This window comes from Bufo gargarizans, chromosome 5, assembly GCF_014858855.1.
Source record: "Bufo gargarizans isolate SCDJY-AF-19 chromosome 5, ASM1485885v1, whole genome shotgun sequence".
Lineage (NCBI taxonomy): Eukaryota > Metazoa > Chordata > Amphibia > Anura > Bufonidae > Bufo > Bufo gargarizans.
This window is the reverse complement of record NC_058084.1, coordinates 366367841-366388659: the sequence shown is the minus strand read 5'-3', so window position 1 is coordinate 366388659 and position 20819 is coordinate 366367841. Positions and strand designations below refer to the sequence as shown.

Sequence of the window (20819 nt, the reverse complement as noted above, 5' to 3'; positions counted from 1 at the left end):
AGGCTTCAGAGTGAGGAGGCGTGTCTCTCAGTAATCCAATCTGATTGGCTGACAGGAAGCTGCTATCTACAGCAAGTGAAGTGTATGTGAAGTGAGGGAAAGAAGTTTTGGCCTCAGAGAACTGGCAGAAGAGCCCACTTGACAAGATTCTTATAATGCAGGATTCAAAACAACCGTAACTAAGGGGAAAACTCAAGGAAAACAGTGGTAATATAAATATCAACAATTTTTAATTTTTTTGTAGAACAAAAAAAAATAATACATATATATATATATATATATATATATATATATATATACACAGTACAGACCAAAAGTTTGGAAACACCTTCTCATTCAAAGAGTTTTCTTTATTTTCATGACTATGAAAATTGTAGATTCACACTGAAGGCATCAAAACTATGAATTAACACATGTGGAATTATATACATAACAAAAAAGTGTGAAACAACTGAAAATATGTCATATTCTAGGTTATTCAAAGTAGCCACCTTTAGCTTTGATTTCTGCTTTGCACACTCTTGGCATTCTCTTGATGAGCTTCAAGAGGTAGTCACCTGAAATGGTTTACACTTCACAGGTGTGCCCTGTCAGGTTTAATAAGTGGGATTTCTTGCCTTATAAATGGGGTTGGGACCATCAGTTGCGTTGTGGAGAAGTCAGGTGGATACACAGCTGATAGTCCTACTGAATAGACTGTTAGAATTTGTATTATGGCAAGAAAAAAGCAGCTAAGTAAAGAAAAACAAGTGGCCATCATTACTTTAAGAAATGAAGGTCAGTCAGTCTGAAAAATTGGGAAAACTTTGAAAGTGTCCCCAAGTGCAGTCACAAAAACCATCAAGCGCTACAAAGAAACTGGCTCACATGCGGACCGCCCCAGGAAAGGAAGACCAAAAGTCACCTCTGCTGCGGAGGATAAGTTCATCCGAGTCACCAGCCTCAGAAATCACAGGTTAACAGCAGCTCAGATTAGAGACCAGGTCAATGCCACACAGAGTTCTAGCAGCAGACACATCTCTAACTGTTAAGAGGAGACTGTGTGAATCAGGCCTTCATGGTAGAATATCTGCTAGGAAACCACTGCTAAGGACAGGCAACAAGCAGAAGAGACTTGTTTGGGCTAAAGAACACAAGGATTGGACATTAGACCAGTGGAAATCTGTGCTTTGGTCTGATAAGTCCAAATTTGAGATCTTTGGTTCCAAACACAGCGTCTTTGTGCGACGCAGAAAAGGTGAACGGATGGACTCTACATGCCTGGTTCCTACCGTGAAGCATGGAGGAGGAGGTGTGATGGTGTGAGGGTGCTTTGCTGGTGAAACTGTTGGGGATTTATTCAAAATTGAAGGCATACTGAACCAGCATGGCTACCACAGCATCTTGCAGCGGCATGCTATTCCATCCGGTTTGTGTTTAGTTGGACCATCATTTATTTTTCAACAGGACAATGACCCCAAACACACCTCCAGGCTGTGTAAGGGCTATTTGACCATGAAGGAGAGTGATGGGGTGCTGCGCCAGATGACCTGGCCTCCACAGTCACCGGACCTGAACCCAATCGAGATGGTTTGGGGTGAGCTGGACCGCAGAGTGAAGGCAAAAGGGCCAACAAGTGCTAAGCATCTCTGGGAACTCCTTCAAGACTGTTGGAAGACCATTTCAGGTGACTACCTCTTGAAGCTCATCAAGAGAATGCCAAGAGTGTGCAAAGCAGTAATCAAATCAAAAGGTGGCTACTTTTTTGAAGAACCTAGAATATTACATATTTTCAGTTGTTTCACACTTTTTTGTTATGTATATAATTCCACATGTGTTAATTCATAATTTTGATGCCTTCGGTGTGAATCTACAATTTTCATAGTCATGAAAATAAAGAAAACTCTTTGAATGAGAAGGTGTGTCCAAACTTTTGGTCTGTACTGTATATATAATTCATTCATAAAATCCCTTTATTTCCAATTCACAGACAAGACTGGAATATCAGAAAGCCACAGACCCTAAGATATCTTGGAACAATGGCCCTCTTGACAATTCCCAACATGTCTGGAATTTTTCGAGTGAGGTTAACTAGAGGATCTACTGGCGAGCATCATGCACGCTGCTTGGCGAGGGATAATAAGGTGCGGCGCACTTTTCAGCACACTACATCCGCGCTGGGACATGGAGGCATCCCTGTTTAGTTCCTGATTGGAAGCAGCATTACATTTTTCCTCGGCCATAGAAACATTTACTGTATTCTAATATGTAGTCTGGACAGCTGAGCCTTACAGCTAAAGGAGCTGTAAAGCAAAAGGCATTTCCTGCACTGCCCCAGGGGGATTACCAGCAATGAGCTCAGAGTCCCTGGTGGGAAGGAGCAATTTCAGCTAATTAGGGTGAATAGCTGAGTTGCCTTTGGTCAATACATTCTCTTAGCCCTCATTTGTGTTGGCACCACAAGAAGCCGGAGAGGACTTTCTATTCTCTTAGTGTGTGTGCATACACTTCTGGAGTGCATGGCCTGCAGCTCACAGGCATTAGGCACAAAGTCAAAGGAAACGCCAAAGTTCAACTAGAGTACAAGTAATTAGAACCAGATCCTCTGCTCCTTGAATGTGCCGCCATTGTTTGAGTTATTTATATGACGCCAGCTATAGTCCATATACATTTAAAGGCCATCACCGAATAGCTTTCTCTTCTGTCTAGCGTCTTTCGAGAGGAAAGTTAGGTACTTAAGAAAATCTGCTATTCTTAGGCTGTTCCTTTATATGTCATATTAGACGGGTTTATAAAGCTCTGGGGCACAATATAACCAAGCTTTTGGCTGCTGCAACGAGTCTGAAAATGTCCGGTACCTGGCTGTGCGGAGGAATGAAGTCATGTTTTGGTCAGTGAACACAGAGTTTGTTACAGGGAAAAGGTGTTACATGGAGTGGTGCCAGCCTTGACTTAGTGGTAACCCAGCCATGACCCCTGGAGGGGTACGTGCCCCGGTCACAGTGGATGCTGACGGGGAACAGTTGCTGGGTTATCGGTCCCTGCTGTTCCCACTAAACGCAGGCAACAGGTGCAGATCCTAGTACAATATTTGAGGTGAGCACTTTGATTTTTATGTTCTTCCAGTGAAGGAAAACTCATCAAGAAAGGCAAGGTGAGGTCAGCAGGCGCAAGACGGAATGTGGCGGCTCAGAGGAGGGTCACATTCATATCCCACTGAAAGCAAACATAAAAAACATCTATAGCAATAGGCAGAACAAGTCTAAAAAGAAACAGAAACAATAGAAATATAGATGGATGATAGATAGCTAGATAGATAGATGCAATGATAAAAAAAAGAGATACATAGGAAGATAGGTAGATAGATAGATAGATAAAGAGAAAATCCGGCAGCACTACAAAAAGAAAAAAAAGGAAAAAACGGGTGCAATTCCAAAGGGACCAGACTATTGCCCACTGTACATAAACAGTAAACAGGCAGCACTACAAAAATAAAAATAAAAATTATTTATTCACCCATGTGAATGTGTGACGTGTTGGCTCAGAGGTATAGAGCCTATCTCAAGATAGATAGATGATAGATAAATAATAGAAAGACATAGATAAGACACCCAGATAGATTACAGGGGGTCTGCACCTTCATTTAACTGATGATCTATCCTCTGGATAGATCATCAGCTTCTGATCGGCGGGGGTCCGACACCCAGGACCCCCGCCGATCAGCTGTTTGAGAAGGCAGCGGCGCTCCAGCAGTGCTGCGGTCTTCTCACTGTTTACCGCCGGGCCGTCCGCCCACTGACGTCACGACTAGTATCAATTAGCGTGGGCGGGGCTAAGCTCTGTTCACTTGAATGGAGCTTAGCCGCGCCCACTCTAGTTGATACAAGTCGTGACGTCAGTGGGCAGGCGGCCCGGCAGTAAACAGTGAGAAGGCCACAGCGCTGCTGGAGCGCCGCTGCCTTCTAAAACAGCTGATCGGCGGGGGTCCCGGGTGTCGGACCCCCGCCGATCAGAAGCTGATGATCTATCCAGAGGATAGATCATCAGTTAAATGACAGTGCAGAACCCCTTTAAATGATAAAAGTTGTTACTATAGATAGATTTATAGATAGACAGATATAGATGAAAGAATACAAATAGATAAAAAGAGATAGATAGGTAGATAGATAGACGATAGATAGATGATAGATACAAGTAAGGGCTCTTTCACACCTGCGTTCTTGTCTTCCGGCATAGAGTTCCGTCGTCGGGGCTCTATGCCGGAAGAATCCTGATCAGGATTATCCTAATGCATTCTGAATGGAGAGAAATCCGTTCAGGATGCATCAGGATGTCTTCAGTTCCGGAACGGAACGTTTTTTTGGCCGGAGAAAATACCGCAGCATGCTGCGCTTTTTGCTCCGGCCAAAAAAACTGAAGACTTGCCGCAAGGCCGGATCCGGAATGAATGCCCATTGAAAGGCATTGATCCGGATCCGGCCTTAAGCTAAACGTCGTTTCGGCGCATTGCCAGATCCGACGTTTAGCTTTTTTAGAGTGGTTACCATGGCTGCCGGGATGCTAAAGTCCTGGCAGCCATGGTAAAGTGTGGCGGGGAGCGGGGGAGCAGTATACTTACCGTCCGTGCGGCTCCCGGGGCGCTCCAGAGTGACGTCAGGGCGCCCCAGGCGCATGGATGACGTGATCGCATGGCACGTCATCCATGCGCATGGGGCGCTCTGACGTCATTCTGGAGCGCCCCGGGAGCCGCACGGATGGTAAGTATACTGCTCCCCCGCTCCTACTATGGCAAGCAGGACTTTAATAGCGTCCTGGGTGCCAGAGTAACACTGAAAGCATTTTGAAGACGGATCCGTCTTCAAATGCTTTCAGTACACTTGTGTTTTTCCAGATCCAGCGTGTAATTCCGGCAAGTGGAGTACGCGCCGGATCCGGACAACGCAAGTGTGAAAGAGGCCTAAGTAAGGCTACTTTCACATTAGCGTTTTTCTTTTCCCGCATAGAGTTCCGTCACAGGGGCTCAATACCGGAAAAGAACTGATCAGGTATATCCCCATGCATTCTGAATGGAGAGTAATCCGTTCAGGATGCATCAGGATGTCTTCAGTTCAGTCATTTTGACTGATAAGGCAAAAGAGAAAACCGTAGCATGCTACGGTTTTATCTCCAGCAAAAAAAACTTAAGACTTGCCTGAATGCCGGATCCGGCATTTTTCCCCATAGGAATGTATTAGTGCCAGATCCGGCATTCAAAATAGCGGAATGCCGGATCCGTCCTTCCGGTCTGCGCATGCGTAAAAAGATGCAATACGGATCCGGATCAGTCTTTAAAAATGAGAAAAAGAAAAAAAAAAGGGATCCGTTTTGCCTGATGACACCAGAAAAACTGATCCGGTATTGCAATGCATTTTTCTGACTGATCAGGCATTTTTTCAGACTGATCAGGATCCTGATCAGTCTGAAAAATGCCTGATCAGTCAGAAAAAATTACATCCGTTTGCATACAGTTTGCCTGATCAGTTCAGGCCACGGAACTGCCTGCCGGAATCAAACAACGCAAGTGTGAAAGTACCCTAAGATACAAGACCTGTAACTAAACGACAACTGGCAGATAAATGCTGCAATGAGATTTCTTACTTATATTATTCCCTCCAGATGTATACGCACTCCACTTATTAGGATGAGAAGTAACACACAACCCGTCCAGCACAAATAAACCAAATGCAATTTAAACAAATTATCCCACAAAATAAAAAATTAAGGCTGACCACACATGTGGAGACCAGGCTGAGTCGTAAACTTACAGAGATCTAAAGCTACAACTATTACATTGTGCAAAGTTATAATCCTCCTGACTGGCATAACTAACGCACTATATATCTACTAGTTCTACTTTCCATCCTCCGGACAGAGGAATGGCAAACATTCAGGAATCACTGCTAGCTTATCTAATACCAGCAATGGAGAAGAGTGTAGAATGGAGAGTTTATATTTGTGGGGTCAGAGGTGTTATAAAGCACCACAAAATGCCAACAAAGCTGGAGATTACAAGCCTGGGACCTTCAGGGCATGAGGAAAATGACTGAGGGCACGTGCCCCTGGTAGCCAGGTCTAACAATGCCACTGCAATGAAACAGGGCAGAGCAACTGGGTATGGTGTAACATATCCTAATTTTTGTCTATTCAGAATGTCTTCCGATACATTAACAAGTATGGAGCCAGAAGCCACGTTAAAGATCTTATCTTTGCAGCATTATTAGTGAGTTTACAGCTAGAGAGCACAGCTTGCCTATAGATGTCTACTGGCATAGATCTGCCTCACCAACTGCTTTGCCAGCTTTTGGTCACTCAAAGTATAAGCAGAAACATCTTTCTATACATATTCAAGGAGATGATGCGGACTTTATTGCCATTCAAGCTGGATGACAAGATGCACATTAGCACATCTAAGGAACACAGCGCAAAGAACAAAAGGAATATATCACCAAGATCATCCATCTCAAGGGCTTACACCGAACAACCAATTCACACTGGCATATAAAAGAAAGCTTTCCCTTACTATGCCGCACTTATTTTCTTACATAGATCAATTATTAGTATGAGATCACACATCAAATCCATCCTTAGTATCTTATTTTTACAAAACAAATGTATTTTGCCGAAACCAGAGGTGGAGACCTATGATCACATTCAGATTTCATTTTCTCCAGCACTTCATAGTGAATTCTCTTTGGACTTCAAAGGCTGGAGTGAACATTTAATTATTCTGCCTCATGCTGCATTTTTACATAACAGCGTTTCTATGTGCCGGTCATATCTACCTTTTTTTGCCATAGCTAATTATTATGAGCAGAAACAAAAAATCTGGACATTCTGAATTCTTAAATTATTAGAGTGGAGTCTCCCCTTTTAGGTTCTTTAGCTAGTAGCCAGAGGTGAAAGCAGCTCCAAAGAATGCCTCTTGCTTTGGAGGACCCAGCGGGTTTGTGCTTTACATGGACTCTCCATTGATTTGAATAGAAACTGTGTAATGCTCCATCTCCCCTGTGGTGGTGCTGCAGAGAAAATGAACACTTGCTGCTGGTTTTCCCCACTAAGTGTAATAGCTGGAGATCTAAGCAGTAGGACATCCTATGATTAGCTGTTTGTCTGCATACCTTTCTGAACGGAATCACAAAACTTAGATGATTTTCAACTGAAGAGAAATTACTCCCAACCGCTTTATATACTTGCACACTTGGCTTCACCAAGCTTGCACTTGCTTTTCATAAAGATAGAGGAGAAAGCCATGGTTAGACACATGTGGTGGCAACTTATTTACCTTGACAACCAAAGGATTGAATATGTTGAAAACCAATATGTCCACTGTTTTTGCCATAAGGAGAGTCAAGAGGTTCCTATACACATTAGCTGGTTGACCGGCATTTGTCTAATGTGTAAAGAGATTGTCCAAAGTCAATTACACCTTTACAGAACCTTAGCACAGCCAATGATGGCAAAATATATTCAAATATGATTTCTGGAATTAAAGGATAGGTCAATATAGGCATTCAGTATCTGATTGGTGGAAATCCAACTACAGCGATCATTTGTTTGAAGGGGCCGCTGCACTCATATGAGCGCTGTGGCCTCTTCACAGTTCACCAAACACAGCGCTGTATATCGTATAGGGACTGTGCTTGGTATTGCAGCTCATCTCCATTCACTTGAATGGGACTGAGCTGTACAAAGGCAATGTAACTGATGAACATGACATTATGTAGTGCCCTGAAGTAGGAGCAGGGGTACTTTGAAGTCTGGACATTTGCCCCGGTTTCCCATAGACAAAGACATCAACTCCTTACTTTATTTCACTTTAAAGGGTTAACTTGCATTGACTTACATACTGTTTAATACTGTGTAACTGCTTTTTATATGTTTGTTGTGATATATATCCTGTTGCTTTGCACTGTATTTGCGAGGCTCTGTGGAAAGGGTTAATAAATACTGAGAGACTTTTGGGACTTTCTTGCTAATAACGAGAAGCTGGTAATTTTCCACGGCTACCATAGGGATTAAAGAAGAGCATTTTTTGGGAGGGAGAAGCCAGACGTGTTTACAACCAAAACTAGACAGACTGACCTTATGAATGCCCGATGCTGCTATGTTATGTCAGAAAACCTGTTTTTATCTGGAAAAACTGCTGTGTCATTGCCATTGAGTATCATTGAAGCTGTGATGCAAGTCTTTGAGAGACAGAAACTGTAACATATTTGTTTGTGCTGAGTTTCTCCACTCCACCACTCCCATTAGAAGGTTCTAGTTCAGCTAGAAATGGTATATAAGGAAAGCAGTCAGAGTTCTGCAGTTAGGGAACAGTGCTTAGAAGAGGAGACTCTGGCAGATTACTTGAGTGACCTGAAGAAGACGCTAAGATGGGGATACTCTGCCACAGACCCTGAATCACCAGCCTTTGCCCAGGGTACCAACCTTCTGAGAAAGAAATAGACAGCTAGCTCAGGCCTTTCCTCAGCATCAAACCATTCTTCTGCCCGGGAGGACACTGGAAAAGCCAGCCCTATGCCTCACCTGCACTGTTTTGCACCTGAATTCCACCAGTAAAGAAGCACACTTGTTTACTGCAGACACTGATTCCATGGACTTATTTCCCATTGGGGTGCACCACACCTTACCATCCCTTTCGGAGAGCAGCAACACGTGGTGACACCGCAACAGTGTCTGGGGGATCCAGTGGCCACTCAATCACTGGCTTGGGAAGATGTCACATCCGAGTCTGATGGTCCCTTCCAACAAGCCGCCCTTAAAGGGAACCTTTTCTACAGAGCCTGCAGTGTGGCTGAACCCACAGTGGTTATCATACTTACCTGCTAACCAATGCTGAATTCTGGCCCCATCGCTGCAGTCACATGACCAGCGTCAGACCAAATGTTGATACAGGGAGACCCGAGACCTGCAGAGCTGGCGGGCCAATGATGGAGCTGTAACCCAGTGTTGGAGATTAGGAAAGTATGATCACCACCATGGGTCCGGACACGCTGAGTGGGGGTCTATAGAAAAGGTCCCAGGGGTTAACAACTCTTTTGATTAATCAGATATTGATTATTGATACCTATCCTGAGCAAAAATCCTTGTTATTTAAGCCTCAGACAACCCCTTTAAGAAGGGCAAACACTAAATGGTTAACGAAACAAATAAAAAGATTATACTTGTATATATCCACACATTCTTACATTTCTTTATGAAAACTCAATACTAAATTCTATTTGATCATTTATGTATTTTTTCCCTTTATCAAAGATAAAAAACCTTGTAAAAGTGGTTCTCAATATAAACGTTTATGTAATCGTTCTTTACCACGTTTAAATTACAAAGAAAAAAAAATGCAGCTTCTGAAATCAAAACCATGAGTGGATTCAAAAAATGTCTGTTCTTTTGGCTTAAAAAACTTGCACCTGTGTTGGTTGAGATCTTTCGGAAGCTTTGTTCTACGTTTCATAGGCTAGAGGATCTGGCAGTGCAATCATTAATCCTCAGGTCATTGCCTGTCTGGAAAGTGGCAGATAATTAGCATACTTCAATGATATGGTAATTAACGGAATATTGGCTCCAAGAACTGCTTATATTGGGACGAGTTAGCAACTTGAAAACATGGGGTCCAAAATACAACACTATTCTTGATATAGTAGAAACAGAAATAATTTATCCCAATGCCTATGTCTTCCTAGCAGCTCAATAAAAAATGTGCAAACTGCTCAGATTATCCTGATGTGTGATATTAGAAACTGTTTAGTTTATCAACCCTCTATCCCAGTTTCCTGGTTTACAAATGTTGAAATGTTGGCACAAGTGGCATTTTGTGCAAAAAAATTAAACTTTTTGCTGCTCTTTTTAAAAGAGGGTGGGACTTAGAGAAAGCAGTTAGGGCAACCCCATTTGATAACAATTACCTTTATATTTAACATTTTCCACTTTTAAGTAACCAGGACCACCTGACTATTCTAGATGGACAAGTAATAGATTCCATACTGGTTCTCAGTAGGCTATGTATGTATGTCTAGCTATGCAGACAAGTTTGATAGCTAGATTGGATAGACAGATGTAGAGATTAGATAGATAGAACAGAGAGGAATTGGGAATTCTGTACAGGGCAATTGAGTCTCACAATGAGTACAATGAAGTCAGGGTCAGACTGCCAGGTAGACAGTAAAGCAGCTAAATATTACACGTGCCAATTAATTTCATGCCAGCTGCACTGTATGATACTAATTGATCTATGAACTGCCTTGAAAATAATGTCCATTTACATGGGCAATTAGTGCAACTATTGCATGGTTCGATAACACTATAATAACCCTTTATACTCTGAGCCAAATTACTGTACACCTGAGTAAAATTAACTAAAAATTGGTCTTTTGATACCTATCCTTAATGATAAAATAACTGTAAATGATTCAATGAATAAATTGTGGTTTAAGACGCCCATGCTTCTCTTTTGTATGCAGTTGCATGAATACAATATTACACCCACCACCATGATCCTGAGCGAGAAGCCTTGTCAAGAACTAACCACCATTTGGTGAATCTTCTGAAGCCGTCATTAAATTTATTATTTTTTACCACTAGATTCCTTTTTTTTTTACTTAGCATTTGTATTATTACACCTGCATGTTTTCATAGCCTCTTACAAACATCACAATGTACCATTGTGTAGGCTATCCAACCCTAGATATCCTACTCAAAGCGGTTTTCCAATCTCAAGATTTGTGGTATATCATTATCATCTCTGGGACCCGCTTTTATCTCCAGAATGGGGCTCCTGAAGTGAAGGGAGAGCAGACCTGCAAGTGTGGCCACCCTCAATTCACTGAAAATAGCTGAGCGCCATTGCGCAGCTGTTTATGGGAGTTCGATAGCAGTGTATAGAGAGGACGCCACTAATGCAGAGTGCTCTCTCTCACTTCTGGGGGCATCTGTCTGGAGATAGGAGCAGGTACAAGCGATGAGACTGTCATCTGACATATGTTTAGGGGGAACATTTTCAATTACAGAGGTGTATGAGAAATGGGGTACATTCGTGGAAAGGTAAAGGGTATATCTCTCCGTTTCCCCTCAAGACCAGCGGAAACAAAGGTATCAAGCATCTGCTCACTGGGACAACCCCTTAAATGAAGCATTTGTAGCTGACAGTTTCTGGTCAAATAATTAATTATTACATCAAATGACTTAGGACCTATCCACGTGGGCTGATGATCGGCAACGATAAATGTATGTTCTTGATCACAGCCCCAAGCAAACATGCTGTCAATCACCTCAAAAATAAGCAAGTGGTCATCGACTGTTGGCAGCACATCACCTGTGTAAAAAGGAACCCGCTGCCAACAACGTGAAAATAGAATGGGGGAGAATGATCATAGTCAAGATCCTTCATCCCTTATATTATTGCATAGAGCTGTGTAAAAAAAAAAAAACGAGCAGCGATCTAATTGTATATCATCAATCACTACTTGTTCAGGGCTGAAACTGCCCCATGGAAACGAACTTCAAGGCTATCTACACATAAGAAACCCTGTTCACACAGTCAGTGAACTCCAGATTGCACACGTATTAGAACAAGGATCACTTCTGTCATCTAACAGATGTAAGAAATCTGAGCTGGATTAAAAAAAACTGAAAACTGTTAAAACTCAATGTTTTGTGCTAGTGAGGACTCTTATGTATATCCTATGCAATATACACATAGGCAGAATGCTACATTGACTTTGACTTCACTTTGATGGCAGCCTACAAAAGAGAACATGGCAAAACCCAAACAGAGAAGTGTTTGGAGTGGAGGCACAGGCATGCCTATTGTTTTCAAAGATAAGCGGGGCCCCAGCGAACAATTACACCTTTCAATAAATAATCTCTAAGCACATTCCTTTGATTTACTGTTATTTGATACAGCAGTTAGTTTCAATGGGGCAGTTAATATTGATCATGTTAAGCACTGCAGACAAACATGAAGCATTTCAAGAACTCGATGGATTATTGCTCTTTATTCTGTCCGTCTTTCAGGTTACTTGTAATGACTGGGAAATTTAAAGTCAATAAGACCAATTAGCATTATATGCCCTTCAAAACAAAAGCCAATGAAATAACCCAGCTTAAAAGCACTTCCATGTATAACTGTGTATGGTCCAACAATTTAAAAAAAAATGACGACAACTAGGGACCTGTCCCCCCCATTGGTGGATATAAGAAGCATCAATAGCCATCACTTTTATAATACTCCGTGCAAGATAAATGCAAAGTCTCAATACCAGATGTACGTCTACAATGAGGACAATAACATTTACCAATGTGTGTGGGTATACACAACATAATAATGGCCGGCCATTCCGAAACAGAACATTTCCCTGGTCGTGCAAACTACCTGGAGACAATAAAACTGTGCCGGATGTTAAAAGTCCGATCGTTACTAACATAATTTAACAGTTTAATGTTAAGTACTGTCAAAGCATGCCAATAAGGTTGTGGCGCAGCGCCAGTTACACACTGAGCTCAACCCAAGCCAACCCTTTTCATTTATGAAGACACTGAATGACTTGTATTTAAGACATTTACTGGTCATCTGCCATCCATTAGGCTGGAAAACATAGCATATGTATATTCATTTCATTTATGGCATAGACAGACAAATATAACTGGTCTTGACTTGTCTTGTTCAAGGATGCCCATCATTATCTAAGAAAGCAACATACCCCAGGCTTGCCACATGCACGTTCAGCCTAGGTTCCACCTAAACACATTATTAAAATACGCTCTGAAGAGAAAGGATTTGTAGAGAGATCGCTTAAAAAAATGTAGAAGATGACTTCTGACAACCTAATAAGCACAGAATAAGTGCCCATTATTTGGGATCAGAAGTAGAAATGTAGTTGTTTGGTCAAAGACTAGGTTTTGAACAATGTGACCATAAACCCTGTCCTTTCACTTCACTCAAACCTAATAGTTCAGCATATCTGACCCTAATTTGAGAAGACTGTTTTAAAGAAGAACTGTCACAACCTCACAGAATTAAATCTAGTAGCATATATTAAAAAAAAAAAAAAAAAAAAAAAAAAAAAGACAGCCACTTCTCTGGTTCAGTGGCTGTTTTTGTTCTAACCCCCCAGCATTCAACAGCAAGTGGTGGTGTTAGTTTTGGTGCCTGATACTAGTGACTGGTCAGGTGGTGGTCTCCACTACTCAGTGCTTATGCTACCTCACCTCAGCTTTTGACAATAAGCAGTGGATAAACCTTCTGGCAATTCAGTAGTATTGGGCATCAAAGCTAATCGCACATTACAGGACATACAATAATGTCAATCTAAGACATATTACAAAGGTTAGTGAAAATACCGGACAAATCAAAAAGTCTGCTTCCTTAGGCACTTTTGTGATCACTTATAACACGCTGAAAAACTCCTCCATGAGAAAACAGCCACTCTACAGTCAAATATCTTTCCTTACATAACCATAACCCAGATCCAATCACCATGCTGAGCCAAAAAATTTGGGTGACCTGCTTTAAACCTGGTTTTTTATTCTGAGATGTGTTGCTTATTAAATTTCACTCTGGATGCATTATCTGCATAGTCAGCGTAATGGAAACCTCCGACTAAAACGATAAGCTTTCAGGTTTCCTTATGCAGTTTTTGAAGCCAAAACCAGCAGTGAATTCAAGAGGAAAAGTCATATCTGTCGTTAATACTTTCTCTCATTTTATGATCCACTCCTGATTTTGGCTTTCAAAACTGCATCAAGGAACCTGAACGTGTGGCTGTGCCCTTGTAGTTTTCGTAGATTGAATATGTGTATAGACAGCCACTACTGCTACTGGCTTGGTCATCTATATGCACATGCCATGCAAATCTAAACTGGGAAAATATATATAGGCTATCCTGACCAACGTGGACAATAATTGAAACTGGAATTTTCCAAGTGTTACAAATATAGATCACTACCCATCCAACTATTTATTTCTGAAAAGCAATGAGAGCAGAAGACAATCTCTGTACTGCTAAGTGAACTACGTTCTGACAAACATAATAAAATAATTATATTTGCCTTTAAGAATTCTTCACTAACACATGGAAATATGAGTCTAGATTAAAACATCAGGAACAAAATTTTTACTTGCATTCATTTCAATTTCAGCTAATTATAGCCCCAAGCTTTATAGCAGTCCAGGCTCTAGTCTTTTGAAGCCCCAAAATGGCCTACAGAAAAGCGGCTTCTCACAACTGCAGACTTTGATGAAAAAGTAAAGGTGATTCGTCTTGCAGTTTTAATGATTGCATTTAACAAGTGAATGCAATAAAGGACTGCCTCAACGTACAACCAAAAATCGAGGGAGCTAAGACATTAAACGGGACAAGCAGGTTTCCGAAGTGCACCTTTCATGTAAAGGACATGAGACCAGAGGGTCAGATAGTGTTGGATTCTCTAGGAAAGAGCAAATATTTCTCGTTTTGACAAGTTCACAGCTCTTCTTAGGTAACAAGGGGAATTTTGTTGGCACCCTTACAAATTGCTTTTAATCCTTTATTAGAAAATTAAGCCCTCGTTTTGGCCCAGGCAGCCAAAGACTGTAATATCTCTTGTGGAAAAACTGTGCCCTAAAGATATTGGTAAACTATTCATGTGTATGGCATTAAAATATGTCTAATATCAGACAAAACTATTTCCGGAGAAAATGGAAAGCCCGTTGTAACAGTTATCATGTACTAAGCCAATTCCCTTTGATTAATATTCCTAACGTGCAATACTAATTGACACCACAGCTTCTATGTAGATCATGAATAAAAAAAATATTAAAAAAATAAAGTAAAAACTGGGTATATCCTAACTGGTGTCTTTTTAAAGACCCATCTATTAAGCGTGGCACGCCTTTTATACAGCTCTCCAGTGGTAATCATATCTGTTACGACTGCCAAATTGCTAGACCATAATAGCATAATGGGTACAAGGTATAAAAATTACTGAAAGGGTTTGTGTATAGGGCAAACTCATAAGCGCCTGATTTAATAAGGCTAATACAGCTTTTTAACTGAGCATAACAGCCACTGTCTTGGTGGTTTAGGGGGTTTCAAATCCACAATACAAACAATGGTATAATTATTACGCTGCAGTCTACATGCATATTGGTTAATTTACACATATAAAGTCAAAATGATATGGTTCTTAGGGTTTAAGCATCATTCACTTCACTACTGTATGTTGTATACAGTAAAACCACACACAGAGAAAAAAGGAGCAACCACTCCTCAATAACAGCAAATGCATTGTATGTGCCAAAAAGTGGAAGATCCATCAGTAGAAAAAGTACAGTATGGTAAAAATCTGAATATGAACTATCTATTGCATAGCATTTGACTAAAACACTTTTTAACACTTGCACTAAAATCCTTATTTAGAGTTTGTATTTATCTTTTTAGCCTTTCCGCATATGCCTCATAATGTTTATATCAAGTTCCATATGTTTGTCATCTCATACTATTGCCATCATTCACTCTATTATTTCCCAATATGAAGTCAAATTTGGAACGGGCACATAGTAATGTTCTGAATTCCTTTTATTCTATGAAATTTGCTTGATATTTTAAGGTTTGCATTTAAAGTTAGCAAAAAGTTTATAGACTATAAGACAATCACACGGTATAGTCCTGAGGCAAGCCATTTTGGTATATTATGTAGGTGGTGTATATGGGTCACACCTTTTAAAACACTGTACTGGAATAAAACCATAAATGCAAATAATATGGTATGAACATATATATATATATATATATATATATATATATTTATTTATTTAAAATGGATACACATAGTCACTGGCAAGACAAATTCCAGAAGGATTTTTCTCGTATCACCCTATCATCCTGAACTGGTGTGAAAATCAATGGAGTGGGCAGGGCAAGTGTTGGTCTGATGAGGGTTCGATGGATAGAGTATCATGCAAAGGAAAAAAAAAAAAGAGGCTAATTGTAACACTAATATAAAAGGCTCCACAGTATATTAAGCGGACATGATGTCTCCTCACCCACACTACAAATAAATCCTACCAGCGAGCACATTTTTAAAATCACTGATCTACCCATTGTGAGTAGAAAAAGAAGCAAAATGGCACCATAAAGAATGCTGTTTCCTTTCAAAATAATGGCGTGATCGATGATGGCCACAGCCTTAACATAACCGAGCACAAAACACCCAACCATTATTTTGATGCTACAAAAAATAACTACACATATAAATCTCTGCTTCACAGCATAGTAAAAAATGGAGACGATAACTGTAGTGAGTGTAATATACCTCTTAAAAGCAAAGCTTCAGTGCTTAAAGTTTACTTTAAATTCCACTGCCATGCTACAAAATGCTGTGTATTTCCATTCACTATTTCTTGTAAAGGCTTTATGTTGTAAAATAAATACTTCAATAATTCAGAGCAGTAACACAAAATATTAAAGTAACTGCACTTATCTATATAACATAGGCCCTAGACACAAAACTCCTGGAAAATAAGAATAAAATACATTTAAAAATAATCAACAAGGAATAAAAAAAATGGATAAAAATAAAGTAAAAAATATCAAATAAAAATACCTTTATGTACGTCTAATCTACTAATTATATATTAGAAAAAAAAAAGAAATAACATGCAAAAGCATAGCATAATATAACCTGAATATTTTACTTCAAAGAGCTTGTTTGTTTTACTTTTTTTTTTTACTACATTATTATGCCTTACTTTTGTCAATTTAAAGCTCAATTAATATCTGAAAATCCTACTTATCTAAAAAAAAATCTTTAGACATCATGATATATAATTATACATCTGCCAAGTCAATAATGTTTTTTCTTTTCTTTTTATATTACATGTTTTGAGCATGCAGGCCCTTTTTTTTTTTTTCTTTTGCTATTTAATACTTGGATGGTGTCCAAAGCAGATTGCACAAGCCAAAATTTAGCTGGGGAAAAAAAATCTGTTTATATACTCCTTCACGAAAGCACTAGAAAATAATTTATGTAGAGGCCAGATTTATAAAACATCGAGGGAGCGGTGTGGAGGAGGAGGCTATGAACACATTGAAATGCAATCATACATTAACTAGGTAGTTTGCGTATTTAGAGTGAATGAGCTTTCCAAGATAACACGTAAACTGGGGACATGTTTAACACCTTCACTGTTTACATACACACACGCGTCCGTGTTAACTCTGAGTGGAACCACAGATTACATAATCTCAGATTTACAAGACCTAGACAGTGGGAGCAGTGTATGTAAAACGTTCTAAAAGGCTTATTCAATCAAATAACTTGAATTACACACAATAAAATTTTAATTTGAACATTTTTATGGCCACTTGCTCTTGCACATTAGTAGGAATTTACACACTTTGAACACTGCCATAACACAGACAGTACAACTAAAGTCAAAAAGTAAGTCAAGTACAATTTTTACGTTGGCTTAGATTGTAAGCACTTGCGAGCAGGGCCCTCACTCCTAGCGATTCAGTTGTATATTAGCCAGTTACGTTGGGATGTCTTTTGTTTTGTACAATTGGAAAGCACTCCGGAATATGGTGGAGCTATATAAATATTATTATTTGCTAATCTCATTGTAAAAATTGCATTTTTGAGATACTGGAGCCATGATGTCCCAATTAATCGTAGATTAGGATATTATGGAAGATCTAAAGAGTCACAACTGGGTGGCATTTAGGAAGAAGATACACTTCCCCTAGGTCTACTGAGCAATGGGCGCAAAAAGTAAGAACACATTAAAGGGGCAATCTACAGCCGAGGTGTTAAAACCATTGTGATAAATAGCTTAGTAATTCATCTAAATCAGTGTCAGTGAAAAGCAGCATCCTGCAGGCTCTTAGGAGGAGTGAATGGCTTGTGAATTCTGGTGCCTTTGGTCATTTCTCAAAGTTGAAGCCAATGTGCTAAAGCAGCACTACTGTTTACAATATATGTGTTCTCCGCCACCATGTCAAGATCAGATAACAGGACTTGTGCAGACCACAAGCAAAGACTTCTCCTCCTTCACAAGCCTCCTACTGTAAACGTGTAACTTGGGGCAAGGCTATAATTGATGGCTAAACACTGAAGTGTCCAAGAGTCAGGCTTATTTAGCATGGCAGAATCCTTTCAAGTCAAGGCAAAGCAAATGTAAAGGTGCTAAGGTCAAACTTTAGAAGAATTATGGCTGTAGAGACAACCAAAGTTCTAGCAATGGCAATTGGGGGGGGGGTAAGAACACTTGTGACTATGCAAATCATATAAACAGGTAGTAGCAAAACTAAACTTAAAAAAACACCAAAAACACCGGTGACTTCTATTTATCGTATATTATTTTGAAGAATATGAAGATTATTATTATTACAATATTATGGATCTTATGTCTTATCTTATGTCCCAAATCATAATAAGTGTTGATCAAAAAGGTCATGTTAAAGTATACATAATAAAACGGTAGATATAAATCCATGCATAAAACATGTAAATACATAAAAGTGGGTATTAAAGCTAAGCGACGATATACCATGAAATATTCATCTTACGTGATATCTAAAGAGAGGAGTGCATTTTAATGGACGCCACGTTAAAGTTCAGTTATTTATGGCATGCAGTCAAAAGCAGTGAAGAGAAGAAAATAAAGCCAGCCGGGCTGGTACGTGGACCTACATTGAGCACTGTGCCGGTGCTGGTGCTGCCATTCTGTCTGTGCCAATCCGCTGAAGCATGCTTTAAGAGCTTTTTCCTGGAGCATGCAAGAAGACGGGCTTGCAGTGTAGAAATCCAGCATTTGCCCAGGGCTCACAGCTAGCACATCCATACAGTCAAACATGATGTCCCCCCTATACAGAACGCCTGGAAAAGTGCTTTTCCTTTAGGTGCAGAGTAAAATGGCATTGAAAAGTACACCCAACTCCATCAAACTCTGCCCCTTTTTTTTGGCACGTCGGCTGTTGGTCTATTTCCCAGACCAGAATCATGAATTATGACAGACAACACAGCTAAAAGCCTGTAATTGATCCAAATGATCATTTACTATTTTCCAAGCTTCCCAGCCATTCCAGCAGATCAGGCGAAAGAAGGGAGGGGGGGGGGGGGGGATCCAAGCTGTCAGCTGCAGGGCAAAATGTCTCTAAATTCCTGGAGCTGCTTGCAGCCTTCTGCAGCGGCGAAGACGCTGAACCTGCTCTCCAGCTGGAACCGAGCTGAAAGTGGGTAAAAATAACAAGCTTTATTTCATCCAGGACCCAGGTCCCCCCTTCTGAAGCGAATAGATCCTTCTGCTTTTGAGCAGCTCACTTCCTACTACTTGTGTCACACAAAATGAAAGATTGGATTGCCTAATATATGCGAGTGAACTCTCCATGAACCCTTCCCAGGCTGCTAACCTTCAAATGACCCAAACCAGTCTGACATCACCAACTCCCAGGATTCTCACACAGCTTAAAGACTAGCGGCAGCCCTGCAGAACGAGCAGAGAGATGCAGGCAGCCGCTCGCTCGCTTTCTCGCTCGCTCAGCTGCATTTTCCGGGACTAGGATTTCTACCTTCACTTTCTAAACCTAGATACGCTTCTAGAAAGAGGAAGGGGACAGGAAAACGTGCACCCGGGTGGCATGTGTCACCAGTCTCATTCCACCGACGACCGGCTCCTTCTCGCCGTCTTAATCCAGCTTTCCGCCATCCTCCTCTCTAAAGATTTAGCCGTTCCAATTTTGCACAGTAGATAATTTTACTCAATTAAAATTCAATGGAACTGTCACGGATAGTTCAGCGTCGGGAATGTATTGTCTCGTATGTTTTTTTTTTTCCTGCAATGTAGGAGCATTCGGGTGTTAACGTGTTTGCAGATAATCATTACTCCACGGCGACTTCTTGATAAAAGGGGGGAGGTTGGGGGGGTGAGAAGTCACATATGTCAAATTTAATCAGCGCTCTCTGCTTTTTTCTTTTATTCGAACAATAAGAAGGAAAACAATCAAGGGCACGGCAGCAGCCGCGGTGCTAGTATCACATCGCGCTTCGACTATGGGGCAAGTCTGCTTGTAGTCTGGTCTCCCTAATCGCCCCCCTCCTGCAGCTCCCCCATCAGCACAAGAGGCCACTGTTGAGGCATCGATAAAAGCTGTGCTTTCCTTATGCTGCCTCTACAAAAGAAGGGCGTACTCTAAAAAAGTGCTTCTTCCCACTTGAGAAAGCCATTTCACTCTCGTAACGTGCTGGTGCACAGTCCTTCACAATAGAAATACCTATCTGGCTCAGCATCTCCACTTGATACTGTGATCACTATGATTATTCAGATGTTGTCTGTGATACTGCTGAATGTAGTGATGACCTCTAGAGCAATGATATCACATAATCCATACATAAAAACTGCAAATAATAAAAAGTAGTGCTTGAAGGTTTCTGAAACCTCTAGAATTGTCTATAGTTCTGCAAAAATCTGACCAAAAACTATATCAGATTTTAACACAAGGAGATAAAAATAACCAAATAAATAATTCAAAAATATTAGAATCAGTCATAGGAACATGATCAAATATAACATGTCTGTGAGTGGCAAAAGCATGTGAACCTTTAGGATTAGCAGATAACTTGAAGGTAAAATTAGAGTCAGGTGTTTTCAATCGAGCAGGTATGAGTGGGTGACCTGTTTTATTTAAAAAAACAGGGATCTATCAAAGTCTAATCTTCACGTTTGTTGAAATGTATCATGACACAAACATAAGAGATTTCTGAGATCTTCAGAAAGAGTTGTTGATGCTCATCAGGCTGGAGAAGGTTACAAATCCATCTAA

At 40.5% G+C, this 20819-nt stretch overlaps 1 protein-coding gene across 3 annotated transcripts in view; it reads right to left on the bottom strand.

Annotated features, from left to right (window-relative positions):
• Window positions 1-19390, bottom strand: part of RARB (retinoic acid receptor beta) — a 200822-nt gene extending 181432 nt beyond the window's left edge. Inside the window, exon 1 of one of the 3 annotated variants that reach the window (XM_044293066.1) lies at window positions 18691-19390. In XM_044293066.1, the coding sequence (XP_044149001.1) occupies window positions 18691-18853 (163 nt within the window). In that variant the 5' untranslated portion in view covers window positions 18854-19390. The remainder of the gene's footprint in view (window positions 1-18690) is intronic. The other 2 variants (XM_044293065.1, XM_044293067.1) reach the window with 2 other exon arrangements.
• Window positions 19391-20819: the final 1429 nt, after the last annotated feature.